The sequence below is a fragment of the Platalea leucorodia genome, assembly GCF_965183815.1.
Source record: "Platalea leucorodia genome assembly, chromosome: 24".
Taxonomy (NCBI): domain Eukaryota; kingdom Metazoa; phylum Chordata; class Aves; order Pelecaniformes; family Threskiornithidae; genus Platalea; species Platalea leucorodia.
The window spans coordinates 1096440-1115497 of record NC_138846.1 but is presented as its reverse complement, the minus strand read 5'-3'; the positions used below and the strand labels follow the sequence as shown (position 1 = coordinate 1115497).

The 19058-nt window shown below is 65.5% G+C and overlaps 1 protein-coding gene across 1 annotated transcript; it reads left to right on the top strand.

Annotated features, from left to right (window-relative positions):
• Positions 1-839: 839 nt before the first annotated feature.
• On the top strand, positions 840-17516 carry BCAN (brevican; the record flags this gene model as incomplete). The annotated part of the gene is made up of 15 exons (XM_082332744.1): positions 840-951; positions 6985-7077; positions 7168-7560; positions 7736-7910; positions 8004-8131; positions 9145-9438; positions 10894-11151; positions 11939-12127; positions 12299-12751; positions 14883-14990; positions 15196-15354; positions 16419-16501; positions 16859-17003; positions 17216-17398; positions 17491-17516. The coding sequence occupies exons 2-15, from the start codon at positions 6993-6995 to the stop codon at positions 17514-17516; spliced, it is 2679 nt and encodes an 892-aa protein (XP_082188870.1). The 5' UTR covers positions 840-951; positions 6985-6992.
• Positions 17517-19058: the final 1542 nt, after the last annotated feature.

Sequence of the window (19058 nt, the reverse complement as noted above, 5' to 3'; positions counted from 1 at the left end):
ATGAGGGTCCCCAGCTGCACCCCGGACCCCACTGGGTGCCCAGGTCCCGACACGTCCCTCCAGGAGCAATCTGCAAGCCGTCAGACTTGAAGATGCATTCATTATGATGGGTTCCCGTGGCATCGATGCAGGTGGGTAAACTGAGGCACGGCACAAGCTCTCCAAGCTCGGCTGTGAGTGCCGTGCCGGGAGGTCAGGTCTGGTTGCTCCCACCACCCTTTTGGGGCTGGGAAAGCCCCTGGGTCCCTCCAGCCCCTGAATGGTGCCTCCATCCACGTGGGGATCCGCCGGCCTCGCTGCAAAGGGGGTTTTGCATGACAAAGCCTCCGCTGGCTACCGGGACCCCCGCCCGTGGCCCCCTCCTCATCCAGCTGAAGCTGCCAAATATTAGAAATAACCATGCAAAGGGCATTGCCGTGCCGTGGCAGGGGGCCGTGGCGGGGGGACCCTCCTTCTCCGGCCGGGTCCAGGGGATCCAGCGCTGGCTGCTCTTCCACTTCTGCTGCACTGGGTTAAATAACGTGCCCGGGTTGAGCATCCTCCTCTCCCCACGCTCGGCATCTCGTGCTGGGTTTGCCAGCTGCCAGGAGGGAGGGAAGGGGAGGGACGAAGCGCCTGCCAACACGGTAATAATTTTTTTTTTTCCTTAATTAGGGGAAGGAATAAATATAAAAGGAGGAGGGAAAGGGGAAGGAAAAAAAAAAAAAAAAGAGACGAGGACACGGACACACACAGAGGACTCCTCTTTTCTCGGTGCCTGCACTTATGCCTGGTGGAGCTCGTTCCCAGCCGTCCTGCCAACCTGCTGCCGACCGCTGCCTGCGCTGCCCCGGAGAAGCCGCAGCTCAGCACCGCACCGGGGCCCCGGGGAAGGGGAGCCCCCCTCGGCGCTGCCGTTCCCCCCGCCGCGAAGAAGGGCCGCAGCGGGGCTGCCGCCGCGCACCGAGCAAGGTGGGATGCGGGGAACGCGTTGGGCTTGGCCGACGGTCAACCACGGGACGATGCCTGCTGCCGTACTGCGCTATTAATTTCAATATCTCATTTCACCTCCGCGCCGGTGGAAAGTAAAAGGAGAGCTGATCCGGCGTGGGGATGCCGAGAGCTTTCCCCGTGCTTTTCCCCGCGGGATGCAGGCACGGGGGGCACAGGGCATCCTCCTGCCCTGCAGCAGAGGATGCCTGAAGCTGGTGGTCCCCACGGTCCCGATTCTGGGAAGTTTGTCCTTGTCACCGACCCCCCGGGGAGGACAGCATCGCTCTGCAAATTTTTTTTTTTTTTAATGGATCAGCTTGTACCGGCGCTGGCTCTGCAGAGCGGGGGCTGAAGGGGGGTTTCTTGCTAAGTTGGATGGAAAAAGGACTTTGGTGCTGCCGGGCCACCGCAGCCTGGAGCGCAGCCCGTCCCGCTGCCCGGCCAGCAGTGGGGCTCGAAGGCATTGGGGATAAGGGGGATTTTGGGGGCTGTTTCAGCAGCTGCTCCCATGGGACCCTCGTTTTGGGAGAGCTGTTGGAGGGGCCGGGAGTCCAGCAAGGGTCTGGGGTGTCCCGTCATGGGGGACCCCTCCCCATCTGTCCTGCAGAGCCTCTGGACGGGTCCTTGTCCCAGCGATGCTGCAGTCAGGGTAGCAGTGGAAAGGGAAACTGAGGCACGGAGCCGGGCAGGGGCTTGCACAGAGACCCAGGGGTCCGGCTCCCCCCCTCCTGCCCGGCAGCTCCCCATGGGGAGGTTTTCAGGGACAAAGCTGCCCCCTCCCAGAGGGGCTGGGGCAGAGCCCAGGGTCTGGGGTGGCTGCAGGGCACCGCCGGATCTCCCCGTCCTCCCCCGGCTCTCTCGGCTCCGTCCCCTGGCTCTGCCCGTGTCCCAGTGGGGGGGACAGGAGGGGCTGGGGGAAAACTGAAACATTTTGCGGGATTTTCATGGCTTTTCCTGGCTGAGCAGCCCCAGAGTGAACCCCAAGTCCCCCGTGGGGTGCCCTGGGCTGGGGTAATGTGCTGCAAACCCCCTCCCCTCCTGCAGTCAGAGCATTTTGTCCCGGGATGAAGGGGCTGCCCTTGAGCATCCCCTCCGGGGACCGCTTTTGGCTAAAGCCGTCTCCTCTCCCGTCACGCTGACTTCTCCCACCTCAATCCAACCCAAAACCTGTTGCTCTTCCTTTCGGCTGCCGGAGGGCTGGGAAAAACTCCCTCTGCCCCAGCCCGGAGCCTTTTCCAGCTGCTGGGTGGGTGCATGGCAGCGCGAGGGTGGTGGGGATGCTTTAGGGCTGCTTTGCAAGGGATGGTTTTAGACTGGGGAAACTGGGAGCCCGGGTCCTTCCTCAGGGCGCCGGGATCTTGTGCTGGGAGCGAGAAGCTGCGACTCCGCTGGTGAACGTGCAGAGGGGCCGGGGAGCAGTGCCGAAATCTGGGTCCTCCCACCCTCCACCCCACACTTCTCCTGCCCCACCTCGTGCCTCAGTTTCCCCACAGCCGGGAAAGGCAGGGATGGGTGTGCAAACCTTCACGTGCGTGTGCGACACACTCACCCGTGTGCTCGCGTGTCCCTAGGGGTCCCTACGGGGTCTTCTCCCACCCCCACCCCTCCGTGCTGGACTGTATCTCCCCAGGGACCCTCCCTGGGCTCCCCCGGACCCCCTGCTATGGGGGGGCACATCCCTGCATCCCAGCCCTGCAACAAGGAGCCCCTTTCTCTCTGCCGGGCTGGGGGGGCCGAGCGGCTCCAGCGGCCGCGGGACCCCCCCGTTCTCCCCACCTGCTTCCGGCCTTTCCAGCTCTGCCAGCGGCTGCTGCCAAGAGGCTGCCGGCCTCTTCCCGCTGCATCCCCCGCTCCCAGGGCAGCCGGCGTGTCCCCCCGCACTGCCCCGCTCCGGGGACCCCTCCGAGCACGGCTGCACCCCGCGCACACCCAGGGACGGGGCTGGATCCTGGACTCAGGGCCAGTTTGCAGCGAGACGGGGGACCGATACGGAGGCAGCCACGTGCGTGGATGGGGACGTCGGTGCGTCCGGCTGGCCGGGGTGACAGCGGGGTGTCTGAGGTCCTTTGCTGTTGGGGACGGGGCTGCCTGCTCTCGCCTGGAGCAGGGCCAGGCTCTGCCCGTGGCTGCTGACTCATTCTGCAGCTGAGCATCCCTGGAAAGCCACCGCTCGGCTGCCTGCCCTCCCCCCGGCTCGCTGCGGGCTGGCAGGGCACCTTGTGAGCCGGGATGAGTAACCGTCACGCGGAGGGGACAAGGGGGCCATGGAGGAGAAAGCCCCTCTCTGGAGATGGGAAGGGAACCGGCCCTCGGCCGTCCCCTCGCAGCATCTCCTGCCTTTCGCCCTGGACCAGGTGCTGCAGCTCCAAATCGCGCCGGCCCCATGGTGGTGGAGCCGCCTCTGAAAGCAGGGCCGAGCTCAGGGGAGAAAGAAAGATCGCTCCCAGCCCAAAATAGACTTCAGCTCCATTTTCCACCTGGTTTCCCACGGAAATGGAGGTTAGGCGGCCCCGCCGCTTGCGTGCGTGCCTGTGTCTCGGTCGGTCCCCGGCGGCTCCTGAGCTCCGAGGTCTCGGAGAGGATTGAGCCCCACGAGCTGCTGCCATCCCCCCTCTCTGAGCTTTTTGGCCGCTTTTCCCTAGTCCTGCTCCCAGCTTTTTCCTCCCAACTTGTGGGCTGAAAAATTTTCCATTTGTGGCAAATAGGAAAAAAAAAAAACAACCAAAAATCCAACCCCAAACCCCAAACTTGGCGTCTGAGAGTCTCTTGCCATGATGGGAATCCAGGACCTCGGGGCATCGCCCATGGGCAGGGTGAAACTAGGTTTAACTCTCTCCGCATCCCATTCCCAGTGCCGGTACCCTGGTCCCAGCCAAGCATGGGCACAGGAGGGGAGCAGACACCCGCTCACCCCAGCTTGCCCAGTTCTTCCAGAGCTTTATCATTTGATTTTCCTCTCCCGGGGCTTCACGGCTGCTGCCGGCCGCTGCTCACGCCACCGCGGCGCCTTGGGAACGGGAAGAAAAGGCACCCGCGACAAAAGCCTTCCTCGCTTGGCCGCCCGGGGGGACGGCAGCCAGCCCCCGCACTGGACCCCGGCCACAGCCGCCAAGCAGCGGGGTTTTGTCTCTCACTCCAGAGCTGTGGGGCTGAATTCAAATGATCCGTCCGGAGCAGAGAAAGCCCCCGGCTTGGCTCTGGCACTGCTGGCCACGTCCTGGGCGATCGGGCTTTGGCTGCCCGTGCCGAGCTCCTGCTGGGAAGGGGGTGGTTTGTGGTGTGCACATGATGGTCGATGTCCATGCTGCTTGGTGCTAGGAGCTGTACGTCCATGCTGCTTGGTGCCAGGGGCTGTACATCCATGGTGCATGGTGCCAGGGGCTGTACGTCCATGCTGCTTGGTGCTAGGAGCTGTACGTCCATGCTGCTTGGTGCCAGGGGCTGTACATCCATGGTGCATGGTGCCAGGGGCTGTACGTCCATGCTGCTTGGTGCTAGGGGCTGTACATCCATGGTGCATGGTGCCAGGGGCTGTATGTGCATGGTGCTTGGTGCTAGGGGCTGTACATCCATGGTGCATGGTGCCAGGGGCTGTACGTCCATGCTGCTTGGTGCTAGGGGCTGTACATCCATGGTGCATGGTGCCAGGGGCTGTATGTGCATGGTGCTTGGTGCTAGGGGCTGTACATCCATGGTGCTTGGTGCTAGGGGCTGTACATCCATGGTGCATGGTGCCAGGGGCTGTATGTGCATGGTGCTTGGTGCTAGGGGCTGTACATCCATGCTGCTTGGTGCTAGGGGCTGTACATCCATGGTGCATGGTGCCAGGGGCTGTATGTCCATGCTGCTTGGTGCCAGGGGCTGTACATCCATGGTGCATGGTGCCAGGGGCTGTATGTCCATGCTGCTTGGTGCCAGGGGCTGTACATCCATGGTGCATGGTGCCAGGGGCTGTATGTCCATGCTGCTTGGTGCTAGGGGCTGTACATCCATGCTGCTTGGTGCCAGGGGCTGTATGTCCATGCTGCTTGGTGCCAGGGGCTGTACCTCCATGGTGCATGGTGCCAGGGGCTGTACATCCATGGTGCATGGTGCCAGGGGCTGTATGTCCATGGTGATTGGTGCTACTGGCTGTACGTGCGTGGTGCTTGGTGCCAGCAGCTGTGCGTGCATAGTGCATGGTGCCAGGGGCTGTATGTCCATGCTGCTTGGTGCCAGGGGCTGTACATCCATGGTGCATGGTGCCAGGGGCTGTATGTGCATGGTGCATGGTGCCAGGGGCTGTACATCCATGGTGCATGGTGCCAGGGGCTGTATATGCATGGTGCATGGTGTCAGGGGCTGTATGTCCATGGTGCATGGTGTCAAGGGCTGTATGTCCATAGCACACGGTGCTACGGGCCGTACATCCATGGTGCTTGGTGCTAGGGGCTGTATGTCCATGGTGCCAGGGGCTGTACATCCATGGCACGTGGTGCTAGGTGCTGTATGTCCATGGCGCGTGCTGTGTGGTGCCATATGTCCATGGTGCATGGTGCCAGGGGCTGTATGTCCCTGGCACATGGTGCTAGGGGCTGTACATCCATGGTGCAGGGTGGCAGGGGCTGTGCATGCACGGTGTGCGGTGCTGGGGGTTGTATTCACACCCTCTCCCTGGTGCATTGGTCCCGTGGGTGAATTCAGGCAGCACTGTTTGCAGAGGGATGCAGGCAGTGAGGCCAGCCTCCCGTCAGGAGGCCCAGAGAGCGCCACGGAGGTGCCAAATCCGCTTCTGTGGCTGCCGAAATCGATGCAGCACAAAGAGCTCATAAATTACAAAGCTGCTCTGAGTCTCAGGGTCACTGTGCTCTGGCCCCGGCGAACCGCGCGGCGCATCCCCGGGGAACCGTGCGGCGCATCCCCGGTACGGGGGGCTGAGGAGACCCCCAGCCCCCTGAGGAGCGAGGGGGCATCGGGGCTGTGCTCCCCTGCACCACGCTGGGGCACCTCCCTGCATCCCCAGCGTCGGCCTCCCCTCCGGATGGCTGCTGAGGCTGTGGGCAGCCGGAGCCCCTCCGCCACATGCCCAGTGTCCCCAGCGGCCCCCGGGCTGCTCCCCGGGGAGGGCCAGGGGCCGGCGATGGCAGTGCTAGCCACTGGGCTCTCCTTTCAGCGCTGGTCCCCAGCCCGCCGGGGAGAGCCCTTTGTGCCAGGCAGCCTTGAGAGAGGCCTGGGACATAATGGCTGCTTTGGTCGGCCCCGGTTTTCCCAGCGCGCGGGGAACCTCTGGCGTGAGCTGAATGGCAAAGAGAAGCGCTCCCGCTCCTTCCCTCCCTCTCCGCCCCGCGCTTTGTGTGCCTTCAGCCATGTCCCCCCCCCGGCAGCTCGCTGACCTCAACCCCCTCCGCACAACCCCCACCCACCCCCCCCCGCAGCGCACACGTGCACGAGCGCACGCACACGTATGTGCACGCTGCGACACGCGTGCAGAAGCACAAGCGCACACGTGCATGCCCTGCTTGCACGCTCACCTCCGCGGCCGGGGCTCGCTGCCTCTTTCCTGCTGAACACCAACTATTAAAAAAAAAAAAAACCCTTCTGGGGTTTTTCACTGCGGCGCCTGCGAACGCGCAGCCCCAGCTCCGGCATGCCGGGGCCAGGGTTTGGGCTCAGACTTTCCGTGCCGCCGGGGCCAGGCTGGGCTCCGCTGTCTCCCGGGGACCCTGGGAAGGCTGGTGGGGCTGGATGGGACCCAGTGGCACCCAGCCAATGGTCCTGGTTGCTCGTGCTCCCTCCTTCCTCCTGTTAACCAGGGCACATTTCCTTCTCTTCCCTCTCCTCTCCATCGTCCCAGGGTCCGGGTTACACCGCTGCTGTGCCGGTGCTGGCCCCGACGCCACACGCATCACCCCATCCCCACACACGCGGGCTGGGGTCTCTCCCGGACCTCTCCCCCTTGTGCAGGGAAGGGATATTTTGGATGCTTCTTTGAATTTTAAGCACAGATGGTGGCTTTTTCCTCCCCCCTTGCAGGGCAGAGGATGGCCTCAGCCCTCCCGCTGCTGCTGCTCTGGCTGTTTGCCCCCACGGTGGTCCCGGAGGTGTATGGCCCCGGAGATGGCACAGGTAACTCGACATCACTGCCCGCATCCGCGCCGCTCCCTGCCCTGCCAGTGCCCTGCGCCAGTCCTGCTCATGGCTCCTCTCTTCTCCCAGAGGACCTCAAGGCTCTGCAGGTCTCCATCCCGCGCCACCCAGCCCTGGACGCCGTGCTGGCGGGCGACATCACCATCCCCTGCCTCATCACCTACCTCGGCCCCCAGCCCACCGCCGGCACGGCCGGGCGCCGGGCGGTCCTGGGAACCCCCCGGGTCAAGTGGACCTTCATCTCTGAGGGCAGGGAGGTGGAGATCTTGGTAGCCCGGGGGGACAGGGTGAAGGTGAGCGAGGACTATCGCCTCCGCGCCTCCCTGCCCATCTTCCACCGGCGCTACACCAACGCCTCCCTGCTGCTCACCGAGCTGCGGCCCAACGACTCGGGGATCTACCGCTGCGACGTGCAGCACGGCATCGAGGACGGCCACGACATCCTCGACGTCAAAGTCAAAGGTACCTCAAGGTGGGGAGCGGTGGGATTTGGGGTGGGTGCCCAGGTGCCCTCTCCTGGCTCAGCAAACCCCTCCTGCAGATGCACCCGTGTGGGTGGGGGGCTGCTGCAAAGGGGCACCCGTGCAGGTGGGAGCTGCCGAGAAGCCCCTTGCCCATGGCGACGTCCTCCCCGCAGGGGTGGTGTTTCACTACCGGGAGGGCTCCATGCGCTACGCCTACACCTTTGCCGAGGCGCAAGAAGCTTGCGCCAGGATCGGCGCCCGCATCGCCACCCCGGAGCAGCTGTACGCTGCCTACCTCGGCGGCTACGAGCAGTGCGATGCCGGCTGGATCGCAGACCAGACCGTCAGGTGGGCACCCCCGCCACCCGGGTATCGCGCCCGTCGCCTTCCCCTTCACCCCTCCGCGAGTCGCCAGCCCTCCCCTGTGCTTTCCTGCCCCAGGTACCCCATCCACACGCCCCGCGAGGCCTGTTACGGAGACATGAACGGCTTCCCCGGGGTGAGGAACTACGGGGTGGTGGACCCGGAGGACATGTATGACGTGTACTGCTACGCCGAGGACCTCCCAGGTGCCTGCGGTGCCGCCAGCCCCGTCCTGCCCTCCCCTGCTTTTGCAACCGCGCTAACTCGCCCCCATAACCCGGTGTAAACCCAAACAAAAAAAGCCGCCCTGAACTGCAGGCGCTGGCTCCGAAACCTCTGAGCTCTGCAAAGCTTTGGGCGCTTCGATGCACGCAAGCGCGGGGACTTACTGTGCCGCTTCCCGAAGCTTTTCTGGTCTAGTTTTGCGGGGCACGGGGCTCTCTCGCTTGCAGCAGTTGGTGCCCAGGGTGATCGGCCCCGGGTTGGCAGCACGCCGTGGGTACAGCGCTGTGGGGGTTTGGGCAACCTCACGCCGTGCTTTGCATGTGCTGGGTGCTGCGTGTCCTGCAGCTCGGGCACATCCCACCCGCGGGGGTGGCCGCTCCCTCCTTCGGCCCCGATGGGGCTCCCCGCCGGCGGCTGCGGCTGCTGTGGGGTGGGTTGGGGTGACGCCAGGCGGGTGGCAGGGATGCGGTGCAGGTCGCTGGTGTGCAGAGCGCGATGCGGGGGGACGGGGAGACCGGTGCGGTCGCGGGGGCTGGCACGCAGCGTACCTTAGGGTAGCGGTCTCCAGCCCGTCTCAGCATGAAGCCCCACCACAGCGTCTGCTGGGCTCGCAGGTCCCCTTGGAAATGTCCCGTACGTTGATGGCGCTGTGCAGGGCGCGGACTTGCTCCTCCGCAGTCCCTTTCACCGAGGTTTTAAAGTCTCAGCTCCGTTTGCGAGGGCAGGTATCCTGCGTGGCACGAGAGCTCCAGCCGTGCCTGCGCCACGGTTGTCGTGTGCATGTGCAGGAAGACCGGAGGCAGGCAGGGATGCAGGCAGGGATGCAGGCAGGGCCCTCCAGCCCCCAGTGCTTCTCCTTGCGAGGACCACGCTGGAGGTCCCCATCTCCAAGCCAGCTCCTGGGGTCGTGCAGAGAGTGGAGGAGGCGAGGGGGCTCCCGGAGCCCATGCCCCCCTCCCCGGCTCTGACGCCCGTCTCCTTCCTCTCTTCGCAGGGGAGATCTTTTTGGAGACGGCCCCAGACAAATTCACGCTGGAGGAGGCGGCGGCGCGCTGTCGGGCGCTGGGCGCGGAGCTGGCGAGCACGGGGCAGCTCTACGCGGCTTGGAGCGCGGGGCTGGACGCCTGCAGCCCCGGCTGGCTGGCCGACGGCAGCGTCCGCTACCCCATCGTCACCCCTCGGGAACGCTGCGGCGGGGCTCTGCCGGGCGTCAAAACCATCTTCCTCTTCCGCAACCAGACGGGATTCCCCGATGCCCAGAGCAGATACGATGCGTACTGCTTTCGAGGTAAAGAGGAGCACCCCGCCGGCCCGTGGGTGCTCCCGGGCAGGGACCAGCCTGAGGCTTTGGGAAGCCTCCGGGCAAGGGCGCAGGTGCCCGGTGGGTGCAGGGTGCCGGCTCCAGCCACCCACTGGGTGCAGCAGAGCTGGGATATCCTGCAGGGTCGGGATCATATCGGGATCCTTGCGTGCTTTCTGTGTTGCGTGTCGCGATATCGCGATAGAGCAGGGGTGTTTTGTACCACCTCAATCGTGATGTGTGTAGGATAGGGATGCCTTGCATGGTCTCCGTATTGCATGCCAATATATCGTGACAGGGGAGGGATAACCTGCATGGTCCCGATACTGCATGCTGATACATCATGCTAGAGGAGGGAGGCTCTGCACGACCTCGATAGTGCATGCTGATATATCGCGACAGAACAGGGATGTCCTGCGTGGCACCGTCGGTCTGCGTGAGCTGCGTGGGCGCGGCTCTGGGATGGTTCATCCCCCAGCGGCTGCCGGCCGGGGGGCAGTGCCGGGTCCCTGCGGGCTGCTGGGCACAGCCTGCAAGGCTGGTTTTGGGCGATATCTGACAGCGGTGAACAGGAATCGAGGCCTGCAGGCAGCGGTGCTGCGCTGCCTGCGCTGCCTGCGCTGCCTGTGTGCTGGGGGCCGTAAGCGATAAGCCAGGAGGGGATGAGCAAAGATGGAGGCTGGCAGGGATAACCAGCACGGAGGGAGGAAGAGCCACCCCTCCGCTCCTCCTTCCCGGTCCCACATCTCCGTGCGTGCCCTCGGGGGGCTTGCAGGATGGGGATGCTCTCCCCCGGAACAACTGGATGCCGCGCAACTCCGTGCCTCAGTTTCCCCATCTCTCGGCAGGGAAACCCATGGGTTAGGCAGGATGGACCCGTCCCACGGCTCCGCGACCCCTGTAACCCACTAACTCCCCACGCACCTCTGCGCTCCCCGGGGTGGGGAGGGGGGGATGCATCCAGGTTTAGGGTTTGCTGGAGGGGGAGGAGGAGAAGCGGGGAGAGCCGCTGTCGGGAAGGGCAGGGATGAGCAGAAAATGCTGCGAGTGTAAAATTCGGCGCTGCCTGGAAGCCTGCCAAAGCCACAAGGCTTGGCTGGGCGGCTGCGGTGGGAGCCAGGCTGGAGCGTGGCTCCGGAGCCAGCGCAGGTGGTGTAAATCAGCATCGCCTCGGGGAAACAGGGCTCAGGATCCGGCCCCACTGCGTCCTGCCAAGCCCCACAGCTCCTGCCGGGGCTGTCGGCTTTGCCGATGCCGGCAGCGCCTGGGAAGGGCCTGATCCTGACCCTGTGTAGAGGGGAAAGGGGAGGTCGAGGAGAGCTGGGTCCCCACCGGGGTGCCAGGCTGTCCCCAGGGCTCCAGCCCCACGCCGGGGCGAGGGCACCTCTGCCTGCCGGGGGGCCAGGACGGGGCAGTAATATCCCACTTTCTTTCTGCCCACAGAAGGGACAAACTCTTTCCCTGAGGCTGCAGGAAAATACCGAGCCAGAGAGCCCGAGGGCCTCCAGGAGATTGTTACAGTGGCAGAAAAGCTGGAGGAGCTGCAGCTGCCCAAAGCGCAAGTGGAGATTGAGTCGCGAGGGGCTATATACGCCGTCCCTTTCTTTAAGGACGCTGAGCTGGAAAAGCCGAGCCCATCCCCCGAAGACGCACCGGGGCCAGGGGCCCGGCACCCCCCGCTAGATACCTCCGTGTCCTCAGGTCACCCGACCTCTGCCTCCCCTTTCCCCACGGCCCCGGCCGTCCCCGAGGCAGGCGTCCCGCTTAGCTGTGGTGCAAAACCGGGGAGCCTGTCCCCCGCGGCGAAGGATGGGGTGACAGGGACAGTTGGGCAGTGCACAGCGGCGGGGCGCGAGCCGTCCCGCATGGGTAGGTCGAGCAGCCGCTGCGACGGTGCCAGGGCTGGGGTGTAGAGAGGAACCGCAGGGACGGAGGCGCCGGGATTACAAGGAGAGGTCGGAGGCACCCGTGGGTGCCCGGGTCACCCCAGCCATCCCCATCCCTCCCGTGGAGGGAGCACCCACGGCACCGGTGTCTTGGTGTAGGGCTGTGCGTAAGTCACTGGCGTGGGGACATCCGTCTGTCCCTCCCTCGGCTGGGGTACAGCGTGCAGGGTCCGTGCCAGACCGCAGTTTAGCAACGCAAAGAGCTGGCGAAGGGTGTTGGCAGCCGGAGGGAGAGGAGGCCAGGCGCAGCGGTGAGGGGCTGAGCACGGCCCCTGCCGCAGGGAAGCCTGTGCCGGGGCTGGGCTTGGTGGTGGCCAAGCCAGAGCTCGGTTTGCCGTGCTGGTTCAGAGGGGACAACGTCACACGGGCTCGGGGCCGTTTCTGTCTCCCTGTGCATCTTAGTGCCGGCGTTGCCCCCCCAGCTCTGCCCACCGCGCGCAGGACCTGCAGCACTGGCGGGCGATGCCGGTGCCTGCGGCCCCGCGGCCTGGCTGGCTCCCCGACGCCGGCATCTCACTGCCTTTCTGCCTTGCCCTTTGCAGAGGAGGAACAGGGAGCAGCGCCGGGCAGGGACCCTGGCAGCCCATCGGCGGAGAGCCCGGGCGGAGGGCGAGACCCCAGCCAGCCCATGGAGCCGGATGGAGCCGCCAGCACGCAGACACTCTCCGTGGCCCCATGGGTGGGCGCAGAGGGACCCACCGGTGCCCCATCCCTGGTGGGGGCCGCAGCAGGTGACACGGAGCCTCCCGAGGGGTTTCCCCGGCCACCCAGCCCCGTTGCCCCCACACATCGCCCCGACCGTCCACGGGATGCTGTGGGGCGGCCAGCCCACACTGCCAGCCCCGGGGCACCTGGGCACCAGGTGACATCGCCAACCAGTGCCACTTCTGCCACCTCGACAGATAGCCAAGAGCCTGGGGGGACCCCGCCACGTGGCCACGAGCCCGGCGGGACGAGCACCCCCGTCCCTGCTGCTGAAGACACCGAGCTCTCGGGAGACGTGGTCGAAAGCCCTGGGGTGTCCCCGCTGCCCCCCGCTCCCTCGCAGCCGCAGGAGGAGGGAGAGGAGCAGTCGGGGGCCCTGTGGCTCCCCTCGCCCGCGGCCCCAGGGGATGGGAGCACCGGCCCCACGGCGGAGGCAACGGCGGTCACGCCGTGGCACACGGAGGTGCTTGGCAGCAGCAGCAGCACGCCGGCCACGGGAGGTGAGGAGGCTGTGCCGCGACCCCCGGCCACTGATGGCGGGATGCCTGCTGCATCTTCGGAAGAAGAGGAAGAGGAGGAGGAGGAAGAGCAACCCGCTCCCTCCGTTGCAACCGTGGAGGGTTTCCTTGCAGCCGTTCCCGGAGAACCAGGTGGGACCCGCAGGGATGGCCTCACCTCTCCCCGTACCGGCAGCGCCGGGGTGGCCCCGGCGGGGACCCCACTGGGCGACCCGGCCCCCAGCACGGCTGCCCCCCTGCCCGCCCTCCCCACCGAGCGGGCCAGCGTCGGCGCGGGCACCCGCTCGGCCGGGGGTCCCCGCCGCGCCACCCTCGCCCTCGGGGCAGCCCTCCTGGCTGCTCTCTGGCACTAGAGAAAGCCAACACCTTTCCTTCACGCTGTGCTTCCCTCTGTCCGTCCGTCCGTCCGTCTCTCCTCTCTCTCTCTCTCTCTCTCTCCTCCTCAGCTGGGTAAGGGAAGGTTACAGGTCTGGAGAAGCACATATTTGTCAAACAAATTGGTCTGAGCTCTGCATGCACTTTAATCTCTTCTACTTCTGTGAAGTGTTTTAATGACTGTTTCCATGAAAAAAAAAAAAGTCAAAAGAAGGCCCCAGACCCTACTCTGACTAACAGTGGTACTAATAAAGGGAATTAAAAGCTTTCTAGAACAAGCATCTCGGCTAGCTCTTCCCTTCGTCCTCGCGCCTGCTGCCTCGCTCACCGCCCGCGCGCCTCTCCCACTGACGAACTAATCCCCCGGCCCCCCGCCCCCGCGGTCCCCAGGGAGCAGGGTGGACGGGACCCCGTGCGGGGCGGGATGGTGGGGTACGGCTGCTTGGCACCCTCCGTGCGGCCCCCCCGGGGCTGGGTCCCCCCGTGCTGCCCCAGGCGGAGGGAGAAGGGCTGGAAGCTGCACGGCGCGAGCAGCGGGGGCTTAGCCTGGAGCCACGGGCGGCACCGATGGGACACGGGGTGCAGAGCCCCGCCGAGAGCACCCCACCTCACGCAGCCCTCGATGGCCAAGCGCCCCGACGTTGCTGCAGCCCCCCTGGGGAGCACAGCCCCCCCTCCAGCCCCTGTCCCCCAACATGGGGGCTGAGATGGGAGAGTGGTGGGGGCGTGAACGGCCGTGGGTGGTGGTCACCCACCCGTCGGCCCCCACGCCGGGATGCTCCCGGCTCCAACGCCGCTTACAGCAGCCAAGCCCCTGCCCCGTCTGCCCTCCTGGCTCCCTGCAAGGGCGGCTGCAGCGGAGGGGACCACGCGGGGTCCCTGGTCTGGCAGTGCCCTGCCCGGTCCCGTGGCACGGAGGATGCTCCGTGGCAGGTGGCCAGACCTCACGGGACGGCTGCCTTTGCCCTGGCAAGGAGAGATGCTCAGAAAGAGCCGGCTGTGTAGCGTTAGGGCCCTAAATAGCTCATCCCGCTCCGTGCCTTGGTCTGCTGGGGATGAGCTGGGTGTCCCGAGCGAGCCGCTGGCACCTTGCGGGGAGGTGATGGTGTCTGGGGATGGGTGAGGGCGGCAGCATCGTCCTCGGCGTGGCTCCAACAAGCCAAGGACCATTAACTGGGCATCATTAGGCTGGAGGGTGTCAAGGACTTTCAGTCTCTGCTCCGCCGGCGCTGGCGGCAGCCCTTAATCACGCTCTTGAGCTGGGGCTGGGAGCACACGATGTGCTCCAGGAGCCTTAATGACCGTAATGGGCTGGTGGGGACGTGCGGGTCAGGGACGGCGCCGGTTGAGTTATCAGCCCCGGCCAGGCTGAAGGTGACAACAGGGGCACAGGCGTGAGGCTCACCTTGCTGCCAGGCTGAGGACATGCGGCCGGGATGTGCCGAAGGCTTCATCCTTTGCACATCCCATCCCAAAGCGCATTCACTGCGTCGCTCCGGGGGGAAGCAGGAGCCGTCCCCGGGCGGCAGGAGCGGGCCAGGGGCTGGCACGGCAGCGAGCCCACTGATGTGGAGGATGAGAGCGTCCAGCTCACGTCCCCATGCCCTGGGGGGAGGCCAAAGCCCCAAGCCCAGCCAGCTCAGGGCGGCTGAGCTGGGAGCTTCCCATGAACCGAGGGCAGCGTGGGCAGACGGGATGGCTCCGGGCACATCACCGTGCGCCCGAGTCCTTCCCCTGCCCCAGACTTTGTGCCCGCAGTGGCCAACTCGGGTATCTGATCGCTGTAGGGTGCTCACGGCAGAGATGAGGCTTTAACGATGCTGGGCGCTAACGAGGTGCTCCCCATCTCTGAGCTCCCGCGGTGAGGAAGGCTGCGTCTGCTTTGCAGGTGGCTGCGTCCCCAACCCCTGCCTGAACGGAGGGACCTGCACGGAGGACGGCGCCCGCCTCGCCTGCCTGTGCCTGCCCGGCTACGGAGGCAGCAACTGCGAAAGACGTGAGTCCCCAGGTCCCGCCACAGCCGTGCCGGCTGGCCCCTGCCGAGCTCCCGCTGCAGCCTCGGCGGCTGAACCAGCGGCCCACGAGACATAAATGTGTGGAAATCAGGTTTTTGGGGTTTTTTTTTGCTTGCTGGTGAGCTGGGCTCCATCACCCTGACCCTCTCCTCCTCCTGACCCCCCTTGCTCTCCGCCATGGCTCAGCGCTGGAAAAGTGCAGCCCCGGCTGGGACGGCTTCCAGGGAGCCTGCTACAAGCACTTCTCCACCCGGAGGAGCTGGGAGGATGCGGAGAGCCAGTGCAGGCATTACGGGGGGCACCTGGCCACCATCCTGACCCCCGAGGAGCAGGACTTCATCAACGGTACGTGGCACCGCCCCGGGCCCCACTGCATCCCCCCGGACCTCTGCCCACGGGACCCTCAGCATCCCTCAGCGCTGGGCTTCGAGTTTTAAACCTTAAACCAAAAAGCGGCCAGGAGCCAAGGCAAAGCCCTACCCCGCTGTGGCGAGGGAGAGGCAAACACAGTCTAGGGAAGCCAAAGAAAATAAAGAGTAAAGGAAACAGCTGATATCAAGGATTGCCCAGAGCGTGGTTAGACGCTCACCGGCCTCTGGGCTAGTGGGAGGCGGGGGAAGCGCGACAGACAGTGGGATCGCTGGGCTGATGGAGGATGGATGGATGGACAGGTAGATAGACACGCGGCTAGACGTGAGGGGAGACGGATATACACATGGATAGACATGGGAGCAGATGGATAGACGCGTGATGGGTGGACAGACGTGCAAGTAAATTTGAAGGCAAAGCAATAACCTGCCTGAAAGCGGACGAGGAGGGAGGGGGGGAAGGCAGAGGGAGGCAGAGCAGGGGACAACGGCAGCAGGGACGGAGCAGAGAGCGAAGAGGCCGGAGGGACGTGAAGGAGGAAGGGGCAGGGAGAGACCTGGCAGGGACAGGCAGGGACAGGCAGGGACAGGCAGGGACCGGCCAGACCAGAAAAGGGCAGGCAGGGACCTGCAGGGCCAGGCAGGGACCGGCAAGAACAGGCAGGGAGCTGCAAAGACAGGCAAGAACAGGCAGGGAGCTGCAGGGATAGGCAGGGCCTGGCAAGTACAGGCAGGGCCTGGCAAGTACAGGCAGGGCCAGGCAGGGCTCGGCCGCCCTCTCCCGGCCAGCCCCGTCCCGCCGCTCCCCCGGGGGCGCAGGGCGGGGGGGTCCCCGCTGTGTCCCCTTCGGGGCTCCCCTTGTCCCCAGACCCCCCAGCACCCCCCAGCTGCAGGGCTGGGGCCACCCCCACCTCCCCGCACTCCCCCGCAGACCCCAAATCTCCCCAAACTCAGCCTCCAGCTCCCTTGAGCCCTCTCCTGATGGGGGGTGCTGGGGGGGGCCTGGTTGTGCCCCCCCCAACACCCCCCTTACCCCCCCAGACCAGTACAGGGAGTACCAGTGGATCGGCTTGAACGACCGGACCATCGAGGGGGATTTCCAGTGGTCCGATGGGAGCCCCTTGGTAAGTCGGGCTGCCAGCCCTCGTGTGCCCCCCCGGGAGAACAACCACCCCCCAGGCACCTCATCATCCTCCTCCATCGCTTGGGAATGTGCCCGGGATGGGTCCGACCCTGGGACCAGGCTTTGAAGCCCCCCCAAGAGCCTCGGCCGGGCTGAGCATCCTCAGGGGGTGCCGTGGGTGAGCCAGACCCCAGGATTTGGGGTCCCAAGGCCATGCCACAGGGCATGGAGATGGGACCTCGCTCCCGATGGGGGTGTCACGGCCAGGAGGCTGCAGATGGGTACGTACCGGTGCGGCCCCCCTCTTTAAAGGGTGCGCTGGGGTGCCCCGGGCACCCCGTCCCGACTGTCCCCCCAGCTCTATGAGAACTGGCACCCCGGGCAGCCCGACAGCTACTTTCTCTCCGGGGAGAACTGCGTGGTCATCGTGTGGCACGACGGGGGCCAGTGGAGCGACGTGCCCTGCAACTACCACCTCTCCTACACCTGCAAAATGGGGCTGGGTAAGCCGTGCCCCCCCCAGCCCCTGCCCCGGGCTGGGGCTGCACCCCTCCGTGACCCCAAAGTGGGGGTTCCCCACCATCCCCGTGCTGGGGAAACGGGTCCTGTACATGGGACCCTTGGCTTGTTTGGGGTTTATTGGGGGGCAGTTTGCTCCAGTTTGGGGGTGCCCGTCCATGGCTGGGTGCAATGACCCCCTTCCCCCCTACCGCAGTGCAGTGCGGGCCGCCCCCCACCGTCACCAACGCCCACGCTTTCGGCAAACCAAAGCAGCGCTACGAGATCGGCTCCATCACGCGGTACCAGTGCCGCCGTGGCTTCGTCCAGCGCCGCTCGCCCATCATCCGGTGCCGGGAGGACGGGACCTGGGAGCCACCACAGCTGGCCTGCCGCCCCGGTGAGCGCAGGGCTCCCCAAAACTCCCCCAGCTCCCCCCAGCATCTGCCCTTGGGGCTTTCCCTTCACCTGGGGCTTCTTGTGTCCCCCCAGGCCTGGCTCAGCTCCCCGATGACTGAGCGAGTCCCCAGGGCAGAAGCCACCACCTCCCCGGGCCCCGGAGCCGGCGTGGATGGGGATGGCACGGGGACGCCAGCGCGGAGCCTGGCGTGGCATGAAACCTCACTGTTGGGTGTCTGCCTCCTTGTTTGTTTTATATCTGTACAAAGAAATCCTAATAACTAAAGATCCCCTCGAAAGGAACCGACAGCGACCCAAAACGTAGCACAAGGGGTGTTTTGTTCCTGGAGTCACAACCGGGTCGAAATCAAGGGGGGGAACCACGGGCAGGTGGTGGCATTGACGTGCCAGCGTCACCTCCAGCCGCTTTCTCCCACCTCTGGCCCAAGGGTCCTCATCCTGTGACACCTTGGTGGGGGGTGACACGGGGACATCCAAGCTGTGCTGCAGCTCAGCACCCGTCCTGGGGTGCAGGGGGGCTTTTGCATTTCCCAGGAAAAGCAGAAGCCACTGCCGCAGGCTCGGAGTGGGCACGCGTTGCCCAAACCCCCGCTCTGTGCTTCTGTGGGTATTAAAACCAGTAAATGGATGGTGCGGAGCGGTGGCCTGGTCATTTGGGGCAGCCCCAGCACAGGGGTGGGAAAGGCAGGGCTGCACAGCCCCCAAATGGGGAGCGTGGCAGCACCCACCAGCGCCGTTGAGCCCCTGGCACAGCTTGGGCATGGCGACGTCCCCAGGGACCACAGAAGAGGGAGGCACAGCCCAACGTGCCCCCGCATCCCGGCGGCACTGGGGACCACTCAGGGCTCGGGCTGGGACGCTGCTCCCGGCAAACACGGGACCTGGGGGCACAGCGCGGGTGCCAGGGGATGCTGGCATCTCCCCACGCTGTTTTTCCCCCTGTGCCATGCCAGCTCCGGTGCTTTTTATAGCTCTCCCTGGCCCCATTGAACAGCAAAACTCAGAAACCCCCGGCGTGCGGTGCCAGGGACACCGATAACCCCCGGGCCGGGGCGGCCGGGGGGGGCCCACTGGCTGCCTCCCTGCTTGAGACAGAAAGTCCTTGGCAAACTCCCCTCATCGAGAGGCCAGGCGGTCCCGGGGGGCAGAGGCCAGGCGAGAACGTGGCTTTGCCATGCAGCTTTACCGTCGCTTTATTAATTGAGAAGGCGAAACTCCATTAGTCACGCTCGTTAATGCCCGGCCCTCCAGCGCGCTTGCACCAGCCAGAGTCCTCGTGGCTGCGGGGAGCGAGGATGGGGCGAGAGATGCACCAGGGCTGGGGAACGGGGAGCCTGTGCTGCCTGCTGGGGGGCTGGATTAGGCCCCCTTCCTGGCCCAGCAATGGGTCTGGCTTCTCCAGCAAGCCCCCAGCACCCAGGAAGCCCCAAAGCAGGCTGGGGCGTGGGGAGCAGCTCCATCAGAGGATACACCGAGCAAACCCAAACCCAGCTCTATTGCTCCATTGGAGGATGCACGAACCAGCCGAAATCACCGGGAGACCCCCCCTCATCCCCTGCCTCAAGCTCTCCGCCTGGGTGACGAGGGCCGGCGTCCCACCGCCATCCCCTCCGCTCAGCCCCCCTCTCCTCCCAGCGTTC